The sequence below is a fragment of the Schistocerca gregaria genome, chromosome 6 (assembly GCF_023897955.1).
Source record: "Schistocerca gregaria isolate iqSchGreg1 chromosome 6, iqSchGreg1.2, whole genome shotgun sequence".
Taxonomy (NCBI): Eukaryota; Metazoa; Arthropoda; class Insecta; order Orthoptera; family Acrididae; genus Schistocerca; species Schistocerca gregaria.
This window is the reverse complement of record NC_064925.1, coordinates 143,726,172-143,749,108: the sequence shown is the minus strand read 5'-3', so window position 1 is coordinate 143,749,108 and position 22,937 is coordinate 143,726,172. Positions and strand designations below refer to the sequence as shown.

At 40.1% G+C, this 22,937-nt stretch overlaps 1 protein-coding gene across 1 annotated transcript; it reads left to right on the top strand.

Annotated features, from left to right (window-relative positions):
- Positions 1–2,787: 2,787 nt before the first annotated feature.
- Positions 2,788–17,830, top strand: LOC126278773 (serine/threonine-protein phosphatase 2A 65 kDa regulatory subunit A alpha isoform-like). The gene is made up of 6 exons (XM_049979050.1): positions 2,788–2,835; positions 15,582–15,752; positions 16,575–16,779; positions 16,892–17,049; positions 17,137–17,295; positions 17,678–17,830. Exons 1-6 carry the CDS (start codon positions 2,788–2,790, stop codon positions 17,828–17,830), a joined length of 894 nt encoding a protein of 297 aa, XP_049835007.1.
- Positions 17,831–22,937: the final 5,107 nt, after the last annotated feature.

The window sequence follows — 22,937 nt, the reverse complement described above, 5'->3', positions numbered from 1 at the left end:
CTTAGTATTGAAATATTATAATGAAACTCCAGTGGGCGTATTCAAAACGCGGATTAAGATTGGAGAGAATTTCATTTGAAACGGGATGGAGTCACAGATTAAGTTATTGGTACTGTGGTGTAGAATTTACTTTACCAGCACACCTGCACTGAATACGCTGCAAACGTTGTGTCGTCTGATATGGTTAACGAGCATATGCAGAAATTGCCACGCTCCAGAGAGGGTAAATGGTACGTCTCGAATGAAAAACAGCCCACGGTTGCAGTAAATTATCTTTATTTTACACCTTGAACATAGTTTCTCCTATAATAATATAGCCTTCTTCATATGTCCTAAAATATGACCAAAATAACATCTAGACCAGTGATACAATCTACACATAAACTTCCAAATATGTAAGTGATTACATATTACTTACATACACACCAACAAATGAAAAATGCCTTAGCCTAGCGGCTGGATCAAGACCAATAAAATAACTTTAACAGACATAAGCCTGTTTCGAAAATGAGAAAAATTACAGAAGGCACCGTATGTCCTCTGCCACTACCACTGCTATATTGGGCGCACGTTTGTCGAATCTCCTGCACCCGGCGCAACAAAAGTGGCTCTCACCACTGCGAGATACGTCGCACCGTTTATCAGGAAACCATACAATATGTACTATAATAATTTAATAACAATCCTACATGTGCCAATGACGGACCATATACTATTCATTCCAATGTCCAACTGTTGCATACGATCATTAGAGTCGTAGAAGACTAACAAGTTTATATAACAAAGTTTTTAGTATCACTATTTGATAAATGATTCAGAAACGAGACTTTCATATGCAAATATAACTTCAGCTTACATTATACACTCTAATAGCTTATAGGGCTACTTCCACCAACCGCCCGTAGTCGTTGTACATAGTCACACTAACAATAATTGACTTTATTTCTACGACTAGCACACTAGTACATGAGTACGATAACATGGTAAAAGATGGAAAAAGCTCATTAACATATTTGTCTTAACTTACGTCACCGTTAACAAAAAAGCATTTCATGGCTCTTTACGACAATTTCGTAACCGTTGCTGTTGTCGTTGCCGTGATGAAAATAATAACTGGTACGTAGTTCGCTGCGTATATGCTTATACACGCTTCTGCTGGTTGATACATACAAGAAATATTACCTCGCAAGGGTGAATCACTTGCTCGTAAGGGATATTTGGGATCTAGAGCCCTTTCGCGCTTTCATTTCCCATAATGCAGAGAAGTTTAGATTCAATGTATTTTGCAGTTTCTCTTTTGAAATGATGGTGTTGAAAATACAACTTTGGAGTTGTTTTGATTGTGTTTCATCATAGCGACTTTACTATATTGAACAGTCCTTTTTTGTGGTTGGGGTATGCAATTAATAGTGTGGTGCACGAAGAGCTCGAGACAACACCTGGTAGTCTTGTGATTACCTTTAAACCCAACTCCCCATCAGGTATTTACGGTCACTAATTGGCCTACTTGTGGATCAGAGGGACGCTGCACGGTTCTGTGCTGATTGGAAGCTCGTCCAAAACAATTTGCACGTAGCTCGTGAAAGGATGGAGCTGCGTTGTATTGCTGGGAGGAGACCAATCACATTGAAACCAGGGGATTCGCATTGGGTAAACAATTGTGGCGTGGCGAGGTAAGTTGAGGTGCCCAAACGTTTAGGGCATGCTTAGATTCTACGCTTAGGACTCCATTCACCTTGTTTGTAGATAATTTCCCAAACAAAAATAGTACACAGGTTCAATGCAATGCAGTTCAATAAGTATTGTCACTCTATAAACCTAACTCCAATGCCTTCGTAATTTACTCAGTGGTAATATGAATTCCTCCCACACTTTTAGTAGCTACGTAGTGTTAAGGTTAAGCCCAAGTACTAAGAGCGTTATATTTTAAATTTTGGAAGCTGAATATTTAAGTTTGTGCATACAGAAGTTACCTGAGAAGATTATTGCTAAATGCAGTTGGGGAAAAGAATACATAAATTTTTGGAACAACTCCACAAAAGACATTATTGAGGCTGCATAAGACGTTATCCCTTATTAACGAAATGGATACATACTTCTTGGTATGATGATAGTGAGACGTTAACTATAATCAGACAACAAGCTTTGAATGTCTGGAACTTAAATAAAAGTGAAAGGAACCGGAAAAATTACATATAAGCATGGAAACAGGCATTATAAGGTCTCAAAAAAATCACAGCACAACATAAAAAAGATCATCTAACATCAACAGAGTCACACTTCTGTGGAGTGGGAGGGTGTGGTGCAACTGTCAGCCATCGGTTTTGCATTGCGATTATTACCGTTACGCTTAACGTTGCAGCGTTTCCACGCTCAGTACCTTTCTATGGGCGCATAGCTAACGTCAGTTGGACAGCTAAACGAAGAACAGCGGGACGGTGAAGTGAGTTAGGCTACAACTGCCCAACACGGGCCTATCTACGTAACAATTTCTTAAGGTAGGTTTTTTGTCTTTTTTAGACATTTTTCATACTAAATTTGTTGTAAGTGTAGTATTTAAATCTTTTCTTAATGTGAATAAAATAACTATGTTGACTGAAGTGATCATTTATGCAGTCTTCAACATGTACTATAATGTACAGAAACTGTTACTCACAAACATGTTTTTATTTTAGTGATGTTAGATCCGAAGAAAAGAAGAGTGGATGAGGTGGCTCGAAGAAGATGCAGAGAGTGATGAAAATGAATTTGATTCACATGAAGATGATCAACTAATGGACAGCGATCATGATACTGAAACTGAACAATCTGCTGGTGAATAGAGTAATGAGAACGGTGAGTCTTATATTTCCTAGTATCTTGAGAAGGACAGTAAATGTGGTGTGTGTACTGTAAGACCTTTGGTACACATACCATCTGATTATTTCACTTGTCGCTCTAACGAAGTAGGCGAGTGTGAGCTATGTGTCTGAAGGTCTTATCGTGGCGTATTTATCCTCTACCTTTAGCTCAGACGATAGAAATTCCACTCGCACGCTTAGAGTAGCAGATTGACGGTGACCAACTTTAAACAGAACTTGATTAATTTTGACACACATTTATTAAAGTAATAACAGGTATAAACATTACTTAACTTGGTTCTGGATGCTATTTACAATTGACAATCTGAAGTTCCTTTGGTCTTGGTAAATTAATCTTATCCTCACATATCTCTGTTACTTGACAGAAGTGTCTATACATTTCTCTTCATGGATATGTACAGGAATATGGTAATCTAATCAGGCGCAGACTGAAACTTGACTATAGACTGGTACAGACAAATGTAGAACTCGTGCAGACTGGTACAGACTAATGCATACTGACTAATCGGGGTCTGTGCACTCGTTATAATACCTGGCGCGTTCATGTATCACTGCGCGACTGTGATCCGCCAGGAGAAAAGGTTGTATGTTAGCAGCAGTCTCATTGGCTGCATTACATATTAATACGCGGGTCGGCGGAAGCAGAATTTGGTCCGTCTCTATGGCAGCGTCATCTCGTACTGCAGAGACGGACGAGCGCTGCGCCTGCGCTGTTGTGCTTAGCGGGGCGCGCTCTAGTGGGAAAGTTGTGTATTCTCTGACTAGGCGGATCTAAGTACTCAACAGTAAAACAAAATGGTCCAAGTCTTTTCCTAACAGTTACGTGAGAACAAGGACAGAGTATATAATAACTCATCTACCTGGCCCCTAGATGCAAGCATCAGCAATACTTTCTGAAGATAAGTTATTAAATGTTTTCTTAGACATCAAAGCATACAAAATTATAGTTAACTGTACAAATATTTATGAAAGAATTTTGAAAAGCAAATTTCAGAGACATACATATGCTAGACTCACTGATGAGACTGAAAAAGGTGTAAAATGGTTCAAATGGCTCTGAGCACTATGCGACTTAACTTCTGATGTCATCAGTTTCCTAGAACTTAGAACTAATTAAGCCTAACTACATAAGGACAACACACAAGTCCATTTCCGAGTCAGCATTCGAACCTGCGACCGTAGCAGTCGCTCGGTTCAAGACTGTAGCGCCTAGAACCGCACGGCCACTCCGGCTGGCGAAATAAGAACACTTTACAGCATACTCTACCATATAGGAACCCTAAGAAGTTCTAGAAAATAAACAATACTATGCTCTGGGACAACTCTAGAGGAAACGGCTGAGAATTCTGTTGCGTAGCTATGAGTGAAAAAAGAATTAAATTTCTTCTGAGATATTTACGTTTTGATGACGTAAGGGACAGAAGCATTCGAAAATAAATTGATAACTTATCCCCAGTTAGAGACATTTTTTAGACTGTCGTTCATAATTTTTCAGAACACTTTGTTTCAAGTGAATATTTGACTGTCGACGAACAGTTACTTGCTTTTTTAGGAAACTGCCAATTCCGACAGTATCTTCCCAAAAAGCCCACAAAATATGGCATTAAGACATTTGCTTTGGTAGATGCTAAAACTGCCCATACTTTCAACTTAGAAATATATGCTGGTACTCAGCCAGAGGGTCCTTTCAAACACAGTAATTCTCCTACAGACGTAGTAATGAGATTAGTGGAACCTGTCAGCACGACCCACCCTAACGTTACTGGTGACAACTGCTTGGACAGTATACCAATGGCTAAGAAGCTACTAGAAGACTAGGGACTGACGTATGTAGGAACGTTCCCAGAAAACAAGAAGGAATTCCGCAAGGAATTTTTACCTAGTAAGCAAAGACCTCAGTATTCTTCTTTCCCTCGCTTCCAAGAGAATTGTACGCTAGTTTCATACTGCCCTATAATTAGTCAAGCTGTTCTCTTGATATTTACATTACATCATGATGATACCATTAATAAAGATACAAGAGATTCACTGAAACCAGTAATTGTAACTTTTTACAGTATGGCAAGGATTGGAGTTTATTTACTAGATAAACTAATTCAAAAAAAATGATGTCGCGAAACACTTGTAGGTACCCTATCCTTGTTTTCTATAATTTACTTAATGATTCTGCCATGAACGCACTCTGCATATACCGAGACAATACTACAACACATCAGTCATTGAAAAGAACGGAGTTTCTGCTGAAGTTGGTCTGGGAAATAATGAACCCTCAAATTCAGTACAGATCTTCTGTCCCTCAAATTCCCATTCAACTACGTCGGCGTGCACGTGTTCTACTGGACATTAACTCAACAGTTACACCACAAGACAATTCCAGAGAAGGCTCCAAAGGACGTTGCTACAAGTTTGGAAGGCAGAAAGACAGGTGAACTAGAAAACGGTCTCATAAATGTAAATGGTCGATGTGTTTGCCTCTCTGAAATAAATTATTGAAGTATTTTTTTTCTTTTGAAATTTGTGTTCTATTTCCATACCTTTACATATACAAACGTAGAAAAAGGAGCTAAAGAACATTTGATAATCATTTCAGTGCGTAATTAAGAAACACAAATGACGACAGGAGTCCCCCACACGCCTGACCACGTAACGGTACAGCACACACCTACTGCAGGGTTAAGCAGAACAACAAAACGAATTTTTATAAAATATTGAAAAGCAATTTAAAGAAGTACACACCACCACGTTTACAGTTCACAGATACGAAAACACAGGAAACTGCATATATAATGACACCGAGAATGGCAGAATACTTGCTGACTACTTCATAGAATTACCCAAACGCGATCCAGTGAAAGGAGATTTCGTTTTGATATCAAAATCTTTGAACAATCATTTTCAATCAATTAGAAAATACCAAAACATCGGGAGGAATCAGTATAGTTGCTGAATTATGGTTAAACTCCAGTGACAACATAATTCTATGCCTAACAGAAATCAGTAATGAAATTTTGATAAACAGCTTACCATCAGAATGGACATCGGCATTAATACTGCCACTACATACAAATGGAGAGAACTTATAGTGGTATCTCCCTCTTGTCATTGACGTGTAACCTCTTGTCTATGGAACTTTTACAGGTGGCTGAAAGAATATCCGACCTAAAGATAGGAGAACATCGAGCAGGATTCAGGAATTATCTACAAATACTATGTATAGAGAAGATAAAAGAAATGAGGCAAATGAGAAACTTGATAATTGTTGCAGATTTTAAAAAGGGATGTGACTCAAATGATACAAATGTACTACCCAATTTTATAACGGTAAATGGAGTCAACAAAAAAACAACAGAAATATTTAAAGGACTTTAACAAGCAGAAACACACAAGTAATATTTGAGGGGGAACTTTCAAAACCTTTTGCAATAAAAAGAAGTTTAATGCAAGGGGATTCTTTACCACCGTTAGTTTTTAACTGCGCGTTAGAGAAGATGTGAAAGAATGAAGGCATTCGTGTTGCTAAGGGTGTACAACTAGGAAGAATACCAAGCATAATCACCGTAGACACTCTACAGTTTTCAGATGGTATCACACTAATTGTTGACTCACTGGATAGTGGCAAAGAACGTAACACATAAACTACAGAAACAAGGAGACACCATAGGTCGAAAACATCGTTTGAAAATATTCATTTCATAACAAATATCAATGAAGTCCGTCCAAATCTCATAATCCTTAACAACATAATATATAAAACTATCTGTTTTAAATACCTTTACCAACTTACTAAATAACAACGAATACAAACCCATATGGTTCACGTAAACTGGGAAAGACATGAAAAACACAGAAATTAGAAATGACACAATAAATAACAGAATACTTTTAAGAGAATCAACACAAACGCAGGATTTCAGGAAAGACCGATGTCTGAAAAAGAAAGAAAGTTGATGCAGAAAGAAAAGGAACGACACTTTCGAGGGATAATGGAACTCTAGAGAGCAATGAAAAATAAACACCAATAAGCAAGACGGAAGTTATCGTATTCTCCAAAACCATTACCCGAAAAAATAAATCAATAAAATATGTTGATTAATGTTTTTTGATTATTCTGAATTCTGGGGACAGCAGTTTGCGTAGGGTAATCTCTCTCTACCCTGACCATAACCGCTTAAACTTTAGGCGATGTAGGGGACCTGACACAGAAGTCGCCAATGTTCCGATGTATTGGAACTCCAGCTACGTCCCCATCCTCCTACACGAAGCAGCCTGCTGTCTGCTGTGGAGTGACAACACGAGTTCCCTTCCACCACCAGCTTAGAACGAGAAGCGGCAATCTGCGGACGTCACGCCGTAGATGTCCTCTTTAGACATATTTGTTTTTGCTGCCCCCGCATTGTCCACAGTGGTGCCTAACATAGAGTGACACATCTGGCTAATTGCCGCCTGCTTGGGGTTATGAACCCTGGTGTACTCAGATGCGTGCATGGAAGTGCTGAGAAAGTGATTTGTGATCAACTGCCCTATTTGTCGTTCAGAAACCGTTAATGTGGTTGGACACAGGGAAGCTGGCTCTCTTAGGTTGATGAATGCGGTGACTACAGTCTTTCTGGTTGCACACTTTTGGAAGAAGTTGTAACAATTCTTAGTTCCATACATGTCACAGCAGTATTTTTTTAAACATAAGTAATGAAGGAATTATAAATTTGTTTTATTGAATTTTTATTATTATCGCTGCGTCCATAAACTACTGTAGTTGCATTTGTAATTATTGAGGAAGCTGAAGAGACGAATATCCTTCATTTCCTTTAAAGGCAGTTTTTGAAAATGACCAACGAGCTATGTCGTATTTTGAAGAAAAGAATTAAACCAACTTGAACCTGAACCTTCCACTCACTTACACCGTACATAATTTCAGTTATTTCTAGGCTTACTAATCAGTTACCTAGAACGAATCATTATGTGAGTATGTGTTTCGCGAGGTTTAAATGGATATCACTCCCCCTTTCCCAGATTAATCTATTTCTTTCACAATGTCAGACACGTAGATTTCTTACGTGTTTTCTCAGTTGCTTTGTATACATTAGGAATTAATATGCTGAGAAACTTGTTTGCACGTTTATTTCCACTGCCCTCTTGAGCACATAGTGTAGCGAAGCGCATAAAAAAAATAAAGGCATATGTCACGAAGACGAAAAAAAGGTGTTATATTTGAAGACAAAACAAATTCGTAAGAGGCGACTGTAGATGTTCTTGGTGACCTGTGAGATATCCGGTGAGTATGAGGTACTTACCGCTAAAAATTGTTAGTATTTTCGTTTAAACATTGTCCGCAAAGCCACGTAAACTGTACTTCTATTATGGCTGAGAACACAGAGTGAACTCTGTAGGGAGCGTCTGCTATTGACGTCGTAGAGTACTATGTTACGTGAGCTACTGACTTTCGTGAAATACGACAATCAGCTTTCAAATACATTTCGTTCATCTATTTTATGGGCCATTTTCCCGTGTGTTTCAGGAATATTGTGTCTACAGCACTAGATGAAAAAAGATGATATGGACGTTAAGCCTGAAATTTGAAACCAATGTATTGGCTACCAATGGGGAAAACTTAATAGACTGACGTGTCACTGAATGTGATCGCATTCAGTGCATTCACTTTGTCTGTAAATATGTGCAAAATTGCTTCGGAAATACGAATGTGTTGGAAATTGCCTATGACGATCTAACTTCTTGTTGCGATCTACATTGCTGTCCCAAACAGTAACGACGGTGAATGGTCTGTAACAACTGAACTAAAAAGACAATCCCTCCATTCCCGATCAGAGAAGCGAAAGCACCAACAATATGCATTGGCAGGAAACGACCTGCGACGTTGCCTAGAAACAGTCTGAGGCTTGCTAACGAAGAAAGCGATTTGCTCGTAGCAAATTTTCTTCTTGCCTTGCCGGTGAAGACTCTTGCTGCGCACGGTAAGCGTCAAATACTTCTAGTTTCATTGTCTTCCGAAGTTGTCGATAGCAGTTTTCACACTTGCATCTCAGACACAAGAGTCATCAGTCCGACATCGATTACGCACGATTCGCAGTATATTCTTCTGTAGATCGCATGTAGTGAATTTCAGTGTAATTCTCAGGAAATAGCTGCAAAGCAGGCGTACATAGATCAGTGCTAATTTAACTATTACTTACCTCTTAAAATAGTAATCGGTGACAATCCAGTGTAATGTTATGGTTCTGCGTGGAGTAAGATTCATAGGGCACACCACTCATTCCCGTCACATGTCTCGGCTTGCGACGCAATGGGTGTATAGTGACATCAGTTAGCAAGACCTTAGCTGTGGACTAAGAAATGGAGTAAACAGATGTGGTAGCAGAGTCGAAGCTAATCCTGGCGTTCCCTCTCACATTATTGCGATCATGTCAATCGTTAAGCGCACTGCGTTAGCGACATTCTATATTCTTTTCGGGTACGCTGTGTAAAGACGTAGTCACACTTTGTGGCAGCAGACACAGGTGGTGACAGAGTGGTTTGTTTATTTCCGACTGCACATGTTTAAAAGAATATCTTGAGCTATTACTACCATGAAGTGCGGTAAATAAGTTTCAACAGCTGCGAACAGATCTCACGAAAAAGGGCGACTTCAGGCTTCTGTTGATGACAAGATTCTCATTTATGGGCGCATTTGTAAGTTGTATTTCCACCCGGCTTTCGTCTCCGAGATATAAATATATAACTTTGCACAAGTACATTACATTTGCTACCTTAGTTTTCCTAGTATTTCTATATGTTATGTATGTATGTTATTTAGTTTACCTTAATCATCTCGCCACAACTTTTTATTCACTTGGAACCCTATTTTCGCAATTTTTGTATCAGACAAGCTGCATCACTGTAAACATTCCTACGCTTATCACATCAAATTAGAATAATATAGGAATAAAATGAAATTGCGTTTTAGGACAATCATATAAGTGAGGTAGTACCTATGGTCGTGACATATTATACTTGCACTACTTCTTGAAAACAGTTACTCAGTGTTTTTACCTGTGTATTGTACTAGTATTTTGGGCAAACTAACAAATAGGAATAGAAGAATGTATCTCACAGTGCTGCATTGTTATTGCAGCTTCTGAACATTCAATAAAAAAAGTAACAGCAAATTACTCGTAGTTTTGAAAAGTTAGCTGTTTATTTTCCAAAATCAGAAAGAACTTTCGTATTTTACGCTGATTTGATAACATCAAAAACGAGTTTTGGGGTCATGAAGCGAACTCGCTTAAAGGAAGAAACCATCGAAGTTAAATGACACCCACCCAATTCACAGGAAGGATACAAAAAATTGTATTTCATTTGCGTGTGGGTCTCCGGTGAAACGAGATTCTTCGGTACAATTGACAACACAAATGCCCAAGGTGACAAATTTTATAGTAGTCCCAGGCTCTGCAAGTGCAACACTACACATTTCCTTCAAATTCTGTAACATGTCATTCGAGGGTGTCGACGGATTTGAAGTCAGTGAAGAGCGTCTACATTGTGAGATACCGTTATTTGTATCTTGTAAATATAGGAGTTCGTGTTGATGATCTAGATCTCAGCTACCGGAAAATATTCGAAGTACAACTGAGCCGAACAATGGCCGTCGTAACAGCGATAGTGATATTTGAATGAATTGAGGAATCCCTAACTAACAGATGGCACTATAAAGCTTGTAATTACTATATATCTATTTGTCTGTGTACAGAGGACATAAACGTCGACTTTCTAACCCAGTGAAAAGTAATGTACATCTACGACGGCATACACATATCCATGCGGAAGACTTATGACCGACTTCAGAATGTGCATTTGCTATTCAGAGTGTGATTACTGTCGTATATTAATATGAATTCTTAGCACCGAACAGTGATTTTGTTTGATAACCATCCAATATCCACAATGGTTTCATAATAAAGTAAACGACGTAATTTCACTATTTGCATGATCGAAAACACATCTCAGTACATGGGTTTAGATTGGTGTTTGTGTTTCCGCTGTGCTTCTTATAATACGACTCTATGTCATATTTCCCGTAATATTTCTTTTAAACCTAGCTGTGTGATTTCGATACTAGCTGACTTAAATTAATTTTTCGCAACAAAATCTAGCGATGTGATTCCTGTGCCAGCGCTCTTAAATTTATTTTTCCAAACACAAGGGAAGAATAAGCTATACCATTTTGAAAGTCTATGTTATTGTCCAAGTAGCCTCCCACAAAACTAGTCATGGTAAATCTGCTATCAAGAGTCTCACTCGACCGGCCTCGCTTCTGAGCAGTGCTTACCATCGGTCATCAACGTTCAGCACTGTCTCGGTCCGGACCGAGTGCTTCTAATTCTCAGCATCTATCTGCAAAATAAGGATGTTTGTTCACACCTTGTCATCAGAGACCTCATGCAAGAAATTATTTTTTTTGCACTCAGACGGTCTTGGTGTGAGACGAGTTGTACATGTAGTAGAGATGGTGGCAGACTATGGTTTGTTACGCTGTCTGCACCTTACGCACGTAGCCACTGGGTAATTGGTCAGGCGACTTACTGACTGCGCAGTGCTAAAAAGGGTTACAATTTTCGTTCGAATAGTTCGACTAAATTTTTATATCTTATTTAAAGCGACAGTCTCTGCCCGTTTGAAAACCATCGTTGACGATCGAAGACCCAAGCAATAGGCACTAGTAAGAAACGACATGTCCGTACCTAGAAATAGTTTGAGGCTTGATAAAGAAGAAACCGGTTTGCTCGTAGCAAATTTCTTCTTGCCTTGCCCGTGAAGTATCTTCTGGTACGAGGTAACCATCAACGTTCCTCGTTTCATTGTCTACTTAAACTGTCAGATGGGAAGTATAATACAGTCTGATAGCAGGCGACCACATGACGTCAGTCCTAAATTGGAAACGCAAGACACGTAGTTCTGAATACGCTTCTTCAGATCGCATGTAGATAGTTTACGATATAATTCAGACGAAGCAGGTACAAAGCAGAAGTATATCGGTCAGTGAAAATTTAACTATTGGTACCCACTACTTAAAATAGAACTGAATGATAATTCCCGTTGTATGTTGCGACTTGCAATACGTTTTAGGTTTAGTGACGGCAGTCAGCATGATTTGAGCCGTTGACTAGGCAAAGTAGTACAGAGATGCGGTAGCCAAGACGAAGCCTTTGTAGACACCCTCCCTTACGTAGATGCGAACGCGTCTATCGTAAGATCTACTAACTTGTACTGAACTTTATTGGTCCTATTCTAGATATTGTTTGGAAACACGATATGAAAATATCATCGTGTTTTGTGGTTGAGGAGGCAATTGTTGAGGTAGTGTTCCCTTCCTTTCTAAGTGCGCATGTTTAAAAGAATATCGTGAAGTCGTAACGCCATTACAGAGTGACAGATAATCTTCATTTCGCAGCACCCAGCAAGTATGACGATTCCTCTGTTTTCGTGATCACGAGAGACTCCTTTACTGTCGTCGATGGAAGCTGTCTTCCGTCAGAATATAGTCTGTGATACATAGCTGTGTAAGGTTTTTCTAAGTGTATTACATCTCCCTCTTTATTTTCTTAATTTTTATGTACGTTACGCACGTATGCCATTTAGTATCTCTTCATCATCACGTCTTTGCATTTTATCCACGTTAGTAAGTACTTGCACAATTTTTTTTTTCTCACCAGGTGTCTGCTTCGATGTGAACATTCGCATCTAATCATGTGCTAAAATTATAATAGTTCTAAATAGAATACATGAAAACTGAATTTTACGACTGAAATAAATGTTACGCAGTACAACAAAGCTGTATCGGCGGACTAAAATTCTCGCAGACATTGCTTCAGAGTCTTCCCGTGCAGTGTACTAGTATTTTATGTAAAATAGAAAAACAAATAAACATATCTAACTGTCTCTTATAGTATTATGGTAGCTGTAATATTTTACGGAGACTGATGAAAAATGTAACTCTCACTACTGTAATATTATTGCACCTGCGAAAAGTGAAATGTGAAAGTAAAACTTGAAACAGCTATCCAGAGTTAAGCGCATATTATTTATATTTTGTAAGTATTTCATTACATTACTTCGATTCGATGTGTTCAAGAAGTAATTGTTTTGTTGATGAATCGAACTCACTTCCAGGAACGAACTGAAAACCTGTATGATTACGGATATGCTACAATAATACGACTGTACCTTCGAAGAGGAGCAAAATCTCACGCAGTCAGAGCTATTTTTGGTGTTGTTGTGGTCTTCAGTCCAGAGACTGGTTGGATGCAGCTTTCCATGCTACTCTGTCGTGTGCAAGCTTCTTCATATCCGAGTAACTACTGCAATCTACATAATTCTGAATCTGCTTAATGTATTCCTTCCTTGATCTCCCTCTATGATTTTTACCCACCGTGCTTCCCTCCAGTAAGAAAATTAAAATGCCTTGATGCCTCGGAACATGTTCTAGCAACCGATACCTTCTTCTAGTCAAATTCTGCCTCAAATTCCTCATCACCCCATTTCCATTCAGTACCTTCTCATTAGTTACGTGATCTACCCATCTAATCTCCAGCATTCTCCTGTAGCAACGCATTTCGGAAACTATTGTTCTCGTCTTACCTAAATTATTTGTCGTCCATGTTTCGCTTCCATACATGGCTATACTCCATTCAAACACTTTCAGAAAAGATGCGCTTGCACTTAAATCTAAACTCGATGTTAACAACTTTTTTCTCATCTTCAGAAACGCTTTCCTTGCCATCGCCAGTCTACATTGTATCTCTACGTCGACGATCATCAGTTATTTTGCTTCCCAAAGAGCGAGACTCATTTACTACTTTAAGTGTTTCATTTCCAAATCTAATTCCCTCAGCATCACCTTATTTAATTCCACTACATACCATTATCCAATTTTTGCTTTCGTTTGCAGCCACATTAATAATGAAAAATTGTAGTTTACATTTACGAGTGCGCCTACAAGAAAACCATATTGTCCCATACAAATCAAACCCAAGTGCTCTAAAGCCAGTTAGCAACCCGTTGTGAACGTAGCGTGTTCCAGGGTTGGACCTGGATCCGCTGGCTTTTAGGTTCCAAGGAAATACTATACTAAACCCCACTTTGATTTGAGCAAACAAATTGTACTGAAGACATTTATCTCATCGACTATGTTCATCGTCCTGTGTATTACTTGCGTAGAGGAAGTGGAAATGAATGGTGGAAACCTAGAAGCGAAATAATCATTTTTTAAACCGTACAGAGTCTTGGTCGAACCTTGCAATAAAAAAGCGAAAAAGCACATTGTTTTACAACAAACAGAAGAATAAGAAATTAGTAGCTTTGAAGCATCGTGAAATCAGAAAGCTGTGTCTATATAAAAATACACTGATTTCTCATCTCCTTACGGGAGGAAACTCAAGCAAAATAATTTAATTACTAGACCTTGATTTAATAATTCTAATTGTGATCTAGTTGTCTCTTGTGGATGTAAGCGGAATGACAGCAACTAAATTACGGAGAAAGTACCGATACGAGACTGCTATACTACTTTGAGTATGGGAAATCCTCACCCCAAATATTGCAGTTTATATCCAAGAAGGAATTAAATGACACGGGAAAAATATTTCGTAACAGGAGAAAATACAGAAAGGAACTAAAAGAGCTGCGAGGCACTGTTGTTACTGTATATCTGGTAGCAAAAAAATACAAACTCCATGATCTAGAATGTTCCTATGACATAACAAATCCCTGTATGAGAATGAAGTAACGGGTGTATGACACCAGACCTATTTGTCTGGTACAACTTCGATGAAACTGGCTGATACCAGGGCTCTCGTCTCTGAAGTCTAGAAGATTTGGTATCCAGTGGCACTTGAAATAGAAGCTATATAAGTCATGATTGGTAATGTTAAAATCCTAGACCGACAATAAAAAGTAATATATGACACGTATTTCCAGTTGCGATAATGACAACCTTCAGCTACAGAATATAGAATATGGAGTCAACGAAAATCTATGCCGGACCAGGATTCGAACGGAATTTCTCGTTTATCGCGAGAGGTCGCCTTACATTGGGCTGTCCGTGTACGACTCACGGCCATATCCAATCTTCCAGATGTCATCAACCACTTGTCAACGACCTAGAGTCCTACATGTATTTTGTATATTCCCACACTGGTCAGACGTTGTACTTTGAAAGTCGGATAGCCAAATGGTAAGGCGACCGCTCGGGACAGGCGGGAAATCTCGGTTCGAGTCTCGGTCCAGCACAAATTCTCATTGTAGTCATTTGTTCTACAGCTGACGGTTGTTATCATTCGCAATTACAAATACATTTAATATATTTCATAAAGGGCGTAGTCGTAATAACACAGGCACTGCAATATCTTAATTAAAAGTAAAGCTGTCTGTGATGGACAGTGATTTGCTTGAAACACGATCCACTTAAGTCTGTGCATTACGGTTGTAACTCTGTTTACGCTGACTAAATAAATAGTCGACGAAAAGGGCAGAACTTTGAAAAAATATTCTGAATTGCTTTATTTACCCAAGTTACTAATAACGATGAATGACAAAAAATAATCACAAATTAATCACAACAGTTTCGGAATTCGTCCTCTTCCAGTATCTCAAATACTCTTGCTTCACTACCGATATCTACGAGTCACGCACCGTTAGACATTAGGTGACACCGTCCTTTGTGTTTAACAGATGTTTCGGAGCTTGTTCCGGAGTTTGCTGTGCAGAAAAGGAGGGTGCTGCCTCTGGGTGTTCCTCAGGCGTAGGCAGCCCTTCTATGAGGATGACGATGACGAGATGGTCTGCGACCCGGGAATGAACATCGCCATGTCGCATTGGTGCGGTGCCTCGCTCCCTGAAGAGGTATGTCACATCACTAGTGCAACCACGGTCATTCTGAGATTACCGTCGTCAATCACACATTGCATTATGATCACGTTTGCTGTAAGACGCAGTCTATTGTCTGTCGTATTCGTATTTTTAAATCAGAAATTAAAATTAAATTCACAAGTAAATATTTGCTAAAAATATATCTCGCATTATACTCTCATATTTGCATATTCCGAAAATGTGGGCCATGGTACAGTCCTCACACAGCCCCACATCTTAGAGTTCCTAATAAACGGTAGGGCGGACGTCCAGAATAATTGTCATAGAAAGATCACACACGATAGTTAAATGTCTTCACTTCGATTTCTTAGAACCAGATGATCTCTCACCGTTACTTTATGAGAGAGTCCATGGGAATCACAGAGCTCCCTGAATCACATATTTAGAAATTTGTAAGATAATGGAGCAATTCACAACGAAATGTAACAAAGAATCTTGACTGTCTGAATACAGTAACAGAAATTCGGAATTTCAGTAGGCATAAATTGCCAAACAGCTCATACCCATTAACAACAATGATTTAGGTCAACATGCTCTTAGCACATAAACTTTCGTAACCCTTCGGAAACAGTCTATAAACACGTTGTGGAACACGTTAAGGCCTACCAAAACTAACATTAGAACAAATTCTCACTAAACTCGATACTGAATTTGGTGTTCTAAAGACCACGTTGGTTTACATTGTAAATGACAGCATTTTACGAGAGTCTGGGATTTACCAGGATTACTTATAGATGTTGCCAAACGTTCTGTTTTTCAGTGTTCGTTTTTCTTAACGTCCCGTATCTTTTTCAGGCTCCCACTTGGTATGAGTGTGCTCTTGGAGAAGTATACGAGCACAAATCAACCATCAGTTACGGTGCTGATGTAACACATCCGGACTATCGGGACACAGTTGCGAATATAGAAAAACTAGTGGCAGAAGAAAGGATTACGTCTCGGCTATTGGCTTGCAAGAAGCTATGCACCGTTTATGGACGAGTTACTCCCACAGTAAAAGGTAATTAATCATATCTGATGAACTGTATACTTGAAGCTTATTGGAAAAGAAACCTCTGTAGCGAACTATCATACAGGAACGAAGTTGATGTTCGTATTTTGTTTGATTGCAGAGTACCTAGGTGAACTGTTTCATCGTCTGTGTGAGGATGAAGATATGCTAGTGCGAAGAATGGCACTGTCCATGTTGCCTGCTGTAGCTGGAGACGCTGATGTCCAATTCTTTGCCTCTCATGTAGTACCCATTTTCGAGAAGGCCCTGGAAGATAAGGTACATAAAGACAATTTTTATCCACTTACGCTCCTTAACTAGTACACATAGCGAATCAGGTTTTACAACTTTCGTTTATTTTTACAGATTGGTCTTCACTTGGAGGCGACACAGGCTTTAATAGCTTTGCTTAAAGCTAAGAAACTATCTGATGATGTACACAGACATCTTCTGCCAGTTCTGCATAAATACGCCGAGGATCCATATTGGCAAGTTCGGTTCTTAATTGCCAACAGCATTAATGATGTAAGTATGTTAAGTATTTGATTTTCTTCGTGTTCGATACGTACTTATAGTCTATATAATATTTCTTAGTATCACTAAGAGACACTCGTAACCGCATTGTTAAGTTACAAATAATCAAATCCAGTTCAAGTAATCCGTGGTGAAACATAGTGCAAGGAATTAAGTTGTGATAGTCGAAAGAAGGAAGTGTATTTCTTCCATTTGTGAGCAGGGATACATGCGTATGTGGTATAGTTTCTACATGAACTGACAATTTTGCCAATGTACCTGATGCAGCAGAACATTCTTACAATTATGTTCTAACAATGTAACTTGTTAGCACGTAAGTTATACGTTTAGCAAATTATATGGTTGTTATAATCTTGTTTTTCTTCTTTCATAGATTCACATCTCTGTGAATTCACATATCTTGAAATCAAGCTGCTTCTCACTGATGCTGAAGTTCTCAAAGGACTCAGAGACACGAGTGCGCTCTGCAGCAGATCGCTGGTTTCGAGGATGTTTCAACTATTTGGCGACATTAAGTGAGGTGTAGGTGCCCTAAACTTTATATTGGCACACATTGTGATGTTTCCGAGTTAATGGCACATCGCAGCCTTTATTCTTCGGCTCATTTTACTAAAGTACAAGTGAACAATCCTAAATACTTTATTTTGCACCTTTTCGGCAATAAAATCCATTTGAAGCACATTCAGAACAATGTTTTATTGTAGAATGTAGCTGCACTTGCTAATCCATGATTGATAACATGTTAGACATAATTCTCCTGTTCAGTTAATCATCAGCACTTCTGAAAAATTATTTTACTTCAGATCAATTGCACTGATAATTTTCCAACATAAATTGTACCCACATCTTTCTTCCATTCCAAAGAGAACGGTTACACTAAAACCAGCCAACTAACCAAACACATACACACACACACACACACACACACACACACACACACACACACACACACACACACACAAAGCTGGCAAATATTAGATGTTTCTATCATGACATAAAAGGTAAAAAAATGGGAAAAAATATATGGAAGGAAGTAATTGCATCATCATTACCATATATGTGATACATATTAATACAGCGTCGCCGTCAGCTACTGTGGAAGAGTTTCTAAATTATTTATCCAACAGGAGCTACACAGCTTGCGAGTTGTTGGTACTACATATCACTAATACAAAACATAATGACAAGACAAGAAAGAGCGAAATGCTATAAAATGCAGTACCAGGATGATGTTCTCATATTGCACGAAACTATTACTAATTCAATTAAATTTTTGACAGCCGCTGACGATTTAACTACATAAATATATATTACTACTACTGCTACACATTTCCTACTGCTGAAAACATTACTCTCTGGTCTGAGATTCTCTTATAGATTACATATCGCAAGCAGCGCGTGAGCAATCCATCGAAATTACGTCTGCTCAAGTGCGCTAGGAACAAATTCCTTAATCATGGACCTCTTAGAATCTCTCTTTGATCGTATGAAATTTGGAAAAGGAAAGGGAGAAAGGGAAGGGAAGAGAAGAGAAGCGAGGGGAAAGGAAGGGAAGGGATAGGAAGGAAATGAATGGGGTGGTGTGTGGAGGGGAGGGGACGGGAGGGGCGAAGAGGATTGGGAAGGGAAGGGAAGAAGGGAAAGGAAGGGAAGGGAAGGAACTGGTGATATCAGGTGCATCAGGCCTTCATGTGGAATCAGCAGCGACGAGTGAAGATGAGTTTCGTAATGGGACTAGAACCCGGGATCTCCTGCTTATTATGCTGTCACGTTAACTACAGCTCCACCTGAACACAGTATCACACTCGCGGCGACCATCTAGGCTCGCTCCCCTGCCAGACGACTCTCCTACCTAGCGCCACCTATCCACAGTCCCCGTCCATGTCCTCCATGTTTGAAATTTTTGAATGCAACTTGAGGTCGAAAGTAAGTATGTATATGCACTGAATGTTGTAGATTCATCGTTCATCGAGGCGAATCAGTTGGACGAGTGAGTGGTGTTTGTTCTTCCGGACGTATCAGTAAAATGGAAAAGATCTCAGACAGATTGATAGCAGAATGTTTGAAGAATTCGAGCGAATGATGGCCACTCAGATCGTATGACACGAATCCCATAGAAATTTATGGGACACAACTGAGAATTCAGTTCGCGCACAAAATCGTACGCAGACAGCACTTTCGATGTTATGGGCGGCTATACAGGCATCTTGGCTCAAAATTTCTGCAGGCAACTTCCGACGACTCTTTGAGTTCACGTCTAGACAATGCACCACACAAGGCAGAAAAAGGTCTGAACTATTTTCGGAGATGTCCCATGACTTTCGTCACATGAGTGTAAGTTATTCAACATTCCAGTAAGGGTTGGTGGAAAGATGTACACTCCTGGAAATTGAAATAAGAACACCGTGAATTCATTGTCCCAGGAAAGGGAAACTTTATTGACACATTCCTGGGGTCAGATACATCACATGATCACACTGACAGAACCACAGGCACATAGACACAGGCAACAGAGCGTGCACAATGTCGGCACTAGTACAGTGTATATCCACCTTTCGCAGCAATGCAGGCTGCGATTCTCCCATGGAGACGATCGTAGAGATGCTGGATGTAGTCCTGTGGAACGGCTTGCCATGCCATTTCCACCTGGCGCCTCAGTTGGACCAGCGTTCGTGCTGGACATGTAGACCGCGTGAGATGACGCTTCATCCAGTCCCAAACATGCTCAATGGGGGACAGATCCTGAGATCTTGCTGGCCAGGGTAGTTGACTTACACCTTCTAGAGCACGTTGGGTGGCACGGGATACATGCGGACGTGCATTGTCCTGTTGGAACAGCAAGTTCCCTTGCCGGTCTAGGAACGGTAGAACGATGGTTTCGATGACGGTTTGGATGTACCGTGCACTATTCAGTGTCCCCTCGACGATCACCAGAGGTGTACGGCCAGTGTAGGAGATCGCTCCCCACACCATGATGCCGGGTGTTGGCCCTGTGTGCCTCGGTCGTATGCAGCCCTGATTGTGGCGCTCACCTGCACGGAGCCAAACACGCATACGACCATCATTGGCACCAAGGCAGAAGCGACTCTCATCGCTGAAGACGACACGTCTCCATTCGTCCCTCCATTCACGCCTATCGCGACACCACTGGAGGCGGGCTGCACGATGTTGGGGCGTGAGCGGAAGACGGCCTAACGGTGTGCGGGACCGTAGCCCAGCTTCATGGAGACGGTTGCGAATGGTCCTCGCCGATACCCCAGGAGCAACAGTGTCCCTAATTTGCTGGGAAGTGGCGGTGCGGTCCCCTACGGCACTGCGTAGGATCCTACGGTCTTGGCGTGCATCCGTGCGTCGCTGCGGTCCGGTCCCAGGTCGACGGGGACGTGCACCTTCCGCCGACCACTGGCGACAACATCGATGTACTGTGGAGACCTCACGCTCCACGTGTTGAGCAATTCGGCGGTACGTCCACCCGGCCTCCCGCATGCCCACTATACGCCCTCGCTCAAAGTGCGTCAATTGCACATATCGCTTCACGTCCACGCTGTCGCGGTATGCTACCAGTGTTAAAGACTGCGATGGAGCTCCGTATGCCACGGCAAACTGGCCGACACTGACGGCGGCGGTGCACAAATACAAATGCTGCGCAGCTAGCGCCAGTCGACGGCCAACACCGCGGTTCCTGGTGTATCCGCTGTGCCGTGCGTGTGATCATTGCTTGTACAGCCCTCTCGCAGTGTCCGGAGCAAGTATAGTGGGTCTGACACACCGGTGTCAATGTGTTCTTTTTTCCATTTCCAGGAGTGTATTTCGATATCAGGATCACGCTGTAAATGTTTGCTACCTCACATCCACCATATTTTACTTTTTTAATTTTTATTTATACGTCAAGTTCAGTAGGTTCAAATTGAAGAGTAAATCTCCAAGGTCATGGAACGTATCAGTACATGAAATTACAACACAAAAATTAAAATAAATAAAAATAAAATATTTATGTACTCGAATAAGGCCACGCCATAAGTTCAAGTAAACGCACTCAACAGTACTACAAGATTCAGCTTAATTTTTCAAGAAACTTCTCGACAGAATAAAAGGAGTGTCCCATTAGAAAACTCTTCAGTTCAGTTTTGAAAGCAGGTGGATTACTTCAAAGATTTTTAGAGTCTAGTGGTATCTTACTGAAAATGAGTGCAGCAGTATACTGCACACCTTTCGGCACAAAATTCAAGTAAGTGCGATCCAAATGTAGGTTAGATTTCTGCCGAGTGAGTGGAAGCTGCTGACTGGTGGGAGTAAGCTAATATTTTTAACAAGAAGTGACAGTAAGGAATATATACACATTGAGCGGCCAATGTCAAAATACCCAGACTCGTGAACAGGGGTCAACACGAGGTTTGTGAACGTACACCACTTATTGCCCGAATCGCCCTTTTGTGGGCCAAAAATATCCTTTTAGAATTGGAAACTCAGTTTTGCATTAAAATTTTCCCTGTTCACTGATCATCAGAGATGGGAACACCACTCTGTGCTACTCTATACGACGATTTTAAAAAATATATTAATATGTGATAAAGGCAAGACACTTCCGGCATGGGGCTTCAAATCAATTGTAGAAGGAAAGATACGAGTGAACTCGCATATCTGCGTATCTCCTTTTGTAGATGAAATGTATTTTGAAATCAAGTGTTTTACTTTATGGTTTCCTAAATTGCATGACAGTTTCTTACGACATCTGTATTTGCCTTTGAAACAAGTGCAGCAAAGTGTATGCTATGTGTACTGTATTTACATGACATGTTCATTCTCTTGGAAGAGAGGAGATAGCGGTACAATAGGAATTAGTCCACCTACGCACTAGTTGATTTTTTTGTTCTCCAAACTGACCGATAGGTAGTTGAAAAGTTTTTACGATGAGTTTAGCGTGCGATAGTACTGAGCTCAGCGAAGGCAGCAAACGGCTAGTGCTGTTTAGTTTCGTACAAGGGATAGTTGTGCATTGTGTTTTTAATAACACTTAAGCTAAGTACAACTCTTGTACATGGCCAGGAGTTTTTTTGAATTTCATGTTGATGTTTCTCTCTGTAGGGTAGATACAGTATTGTAGTCCTGTTGTCTGTAACACTAGTAAGTTACAGCTCGAGGCTATTGGTAGTAGCGGTAGCTTCTGGTGCGATTTTATTTATTTTGTATATTGTGCAATTATGATCTCCCATTTATATTGTACTATGCTGAAGTTTGTGACTTCTGTGCTATTGTTTTCGTTGGTTTCCACTTGTGTGACACAGGGGTGTAATCATGTTCGACGTGTACGAATTGTATTTCTTACGTTCCTTATGTTATTTATTGTTTTGTGACGCCACTTTTAACTTAAGAAATCTTCGTAGGCAAAAAACGTTTGATTTCTTATTACTTCCACTTATGTCATTGTGTTTAATGGCAACAAATAGGTTGCCAAATAAAGTCTGTTGTTAAAATATCCCATGCTTGCCCTATCTCCAGCACAAATCCCTATTCCACCTCCAACATTTGCCACAGTTGTTAACAGAACGTAGCTCTGCGCAGTGCCGGGACAGTGAATGTGGCTTTAGCTATGGAGTGTTAAGAAACCATGTCTTTCTTTCCTTTGTGATGTT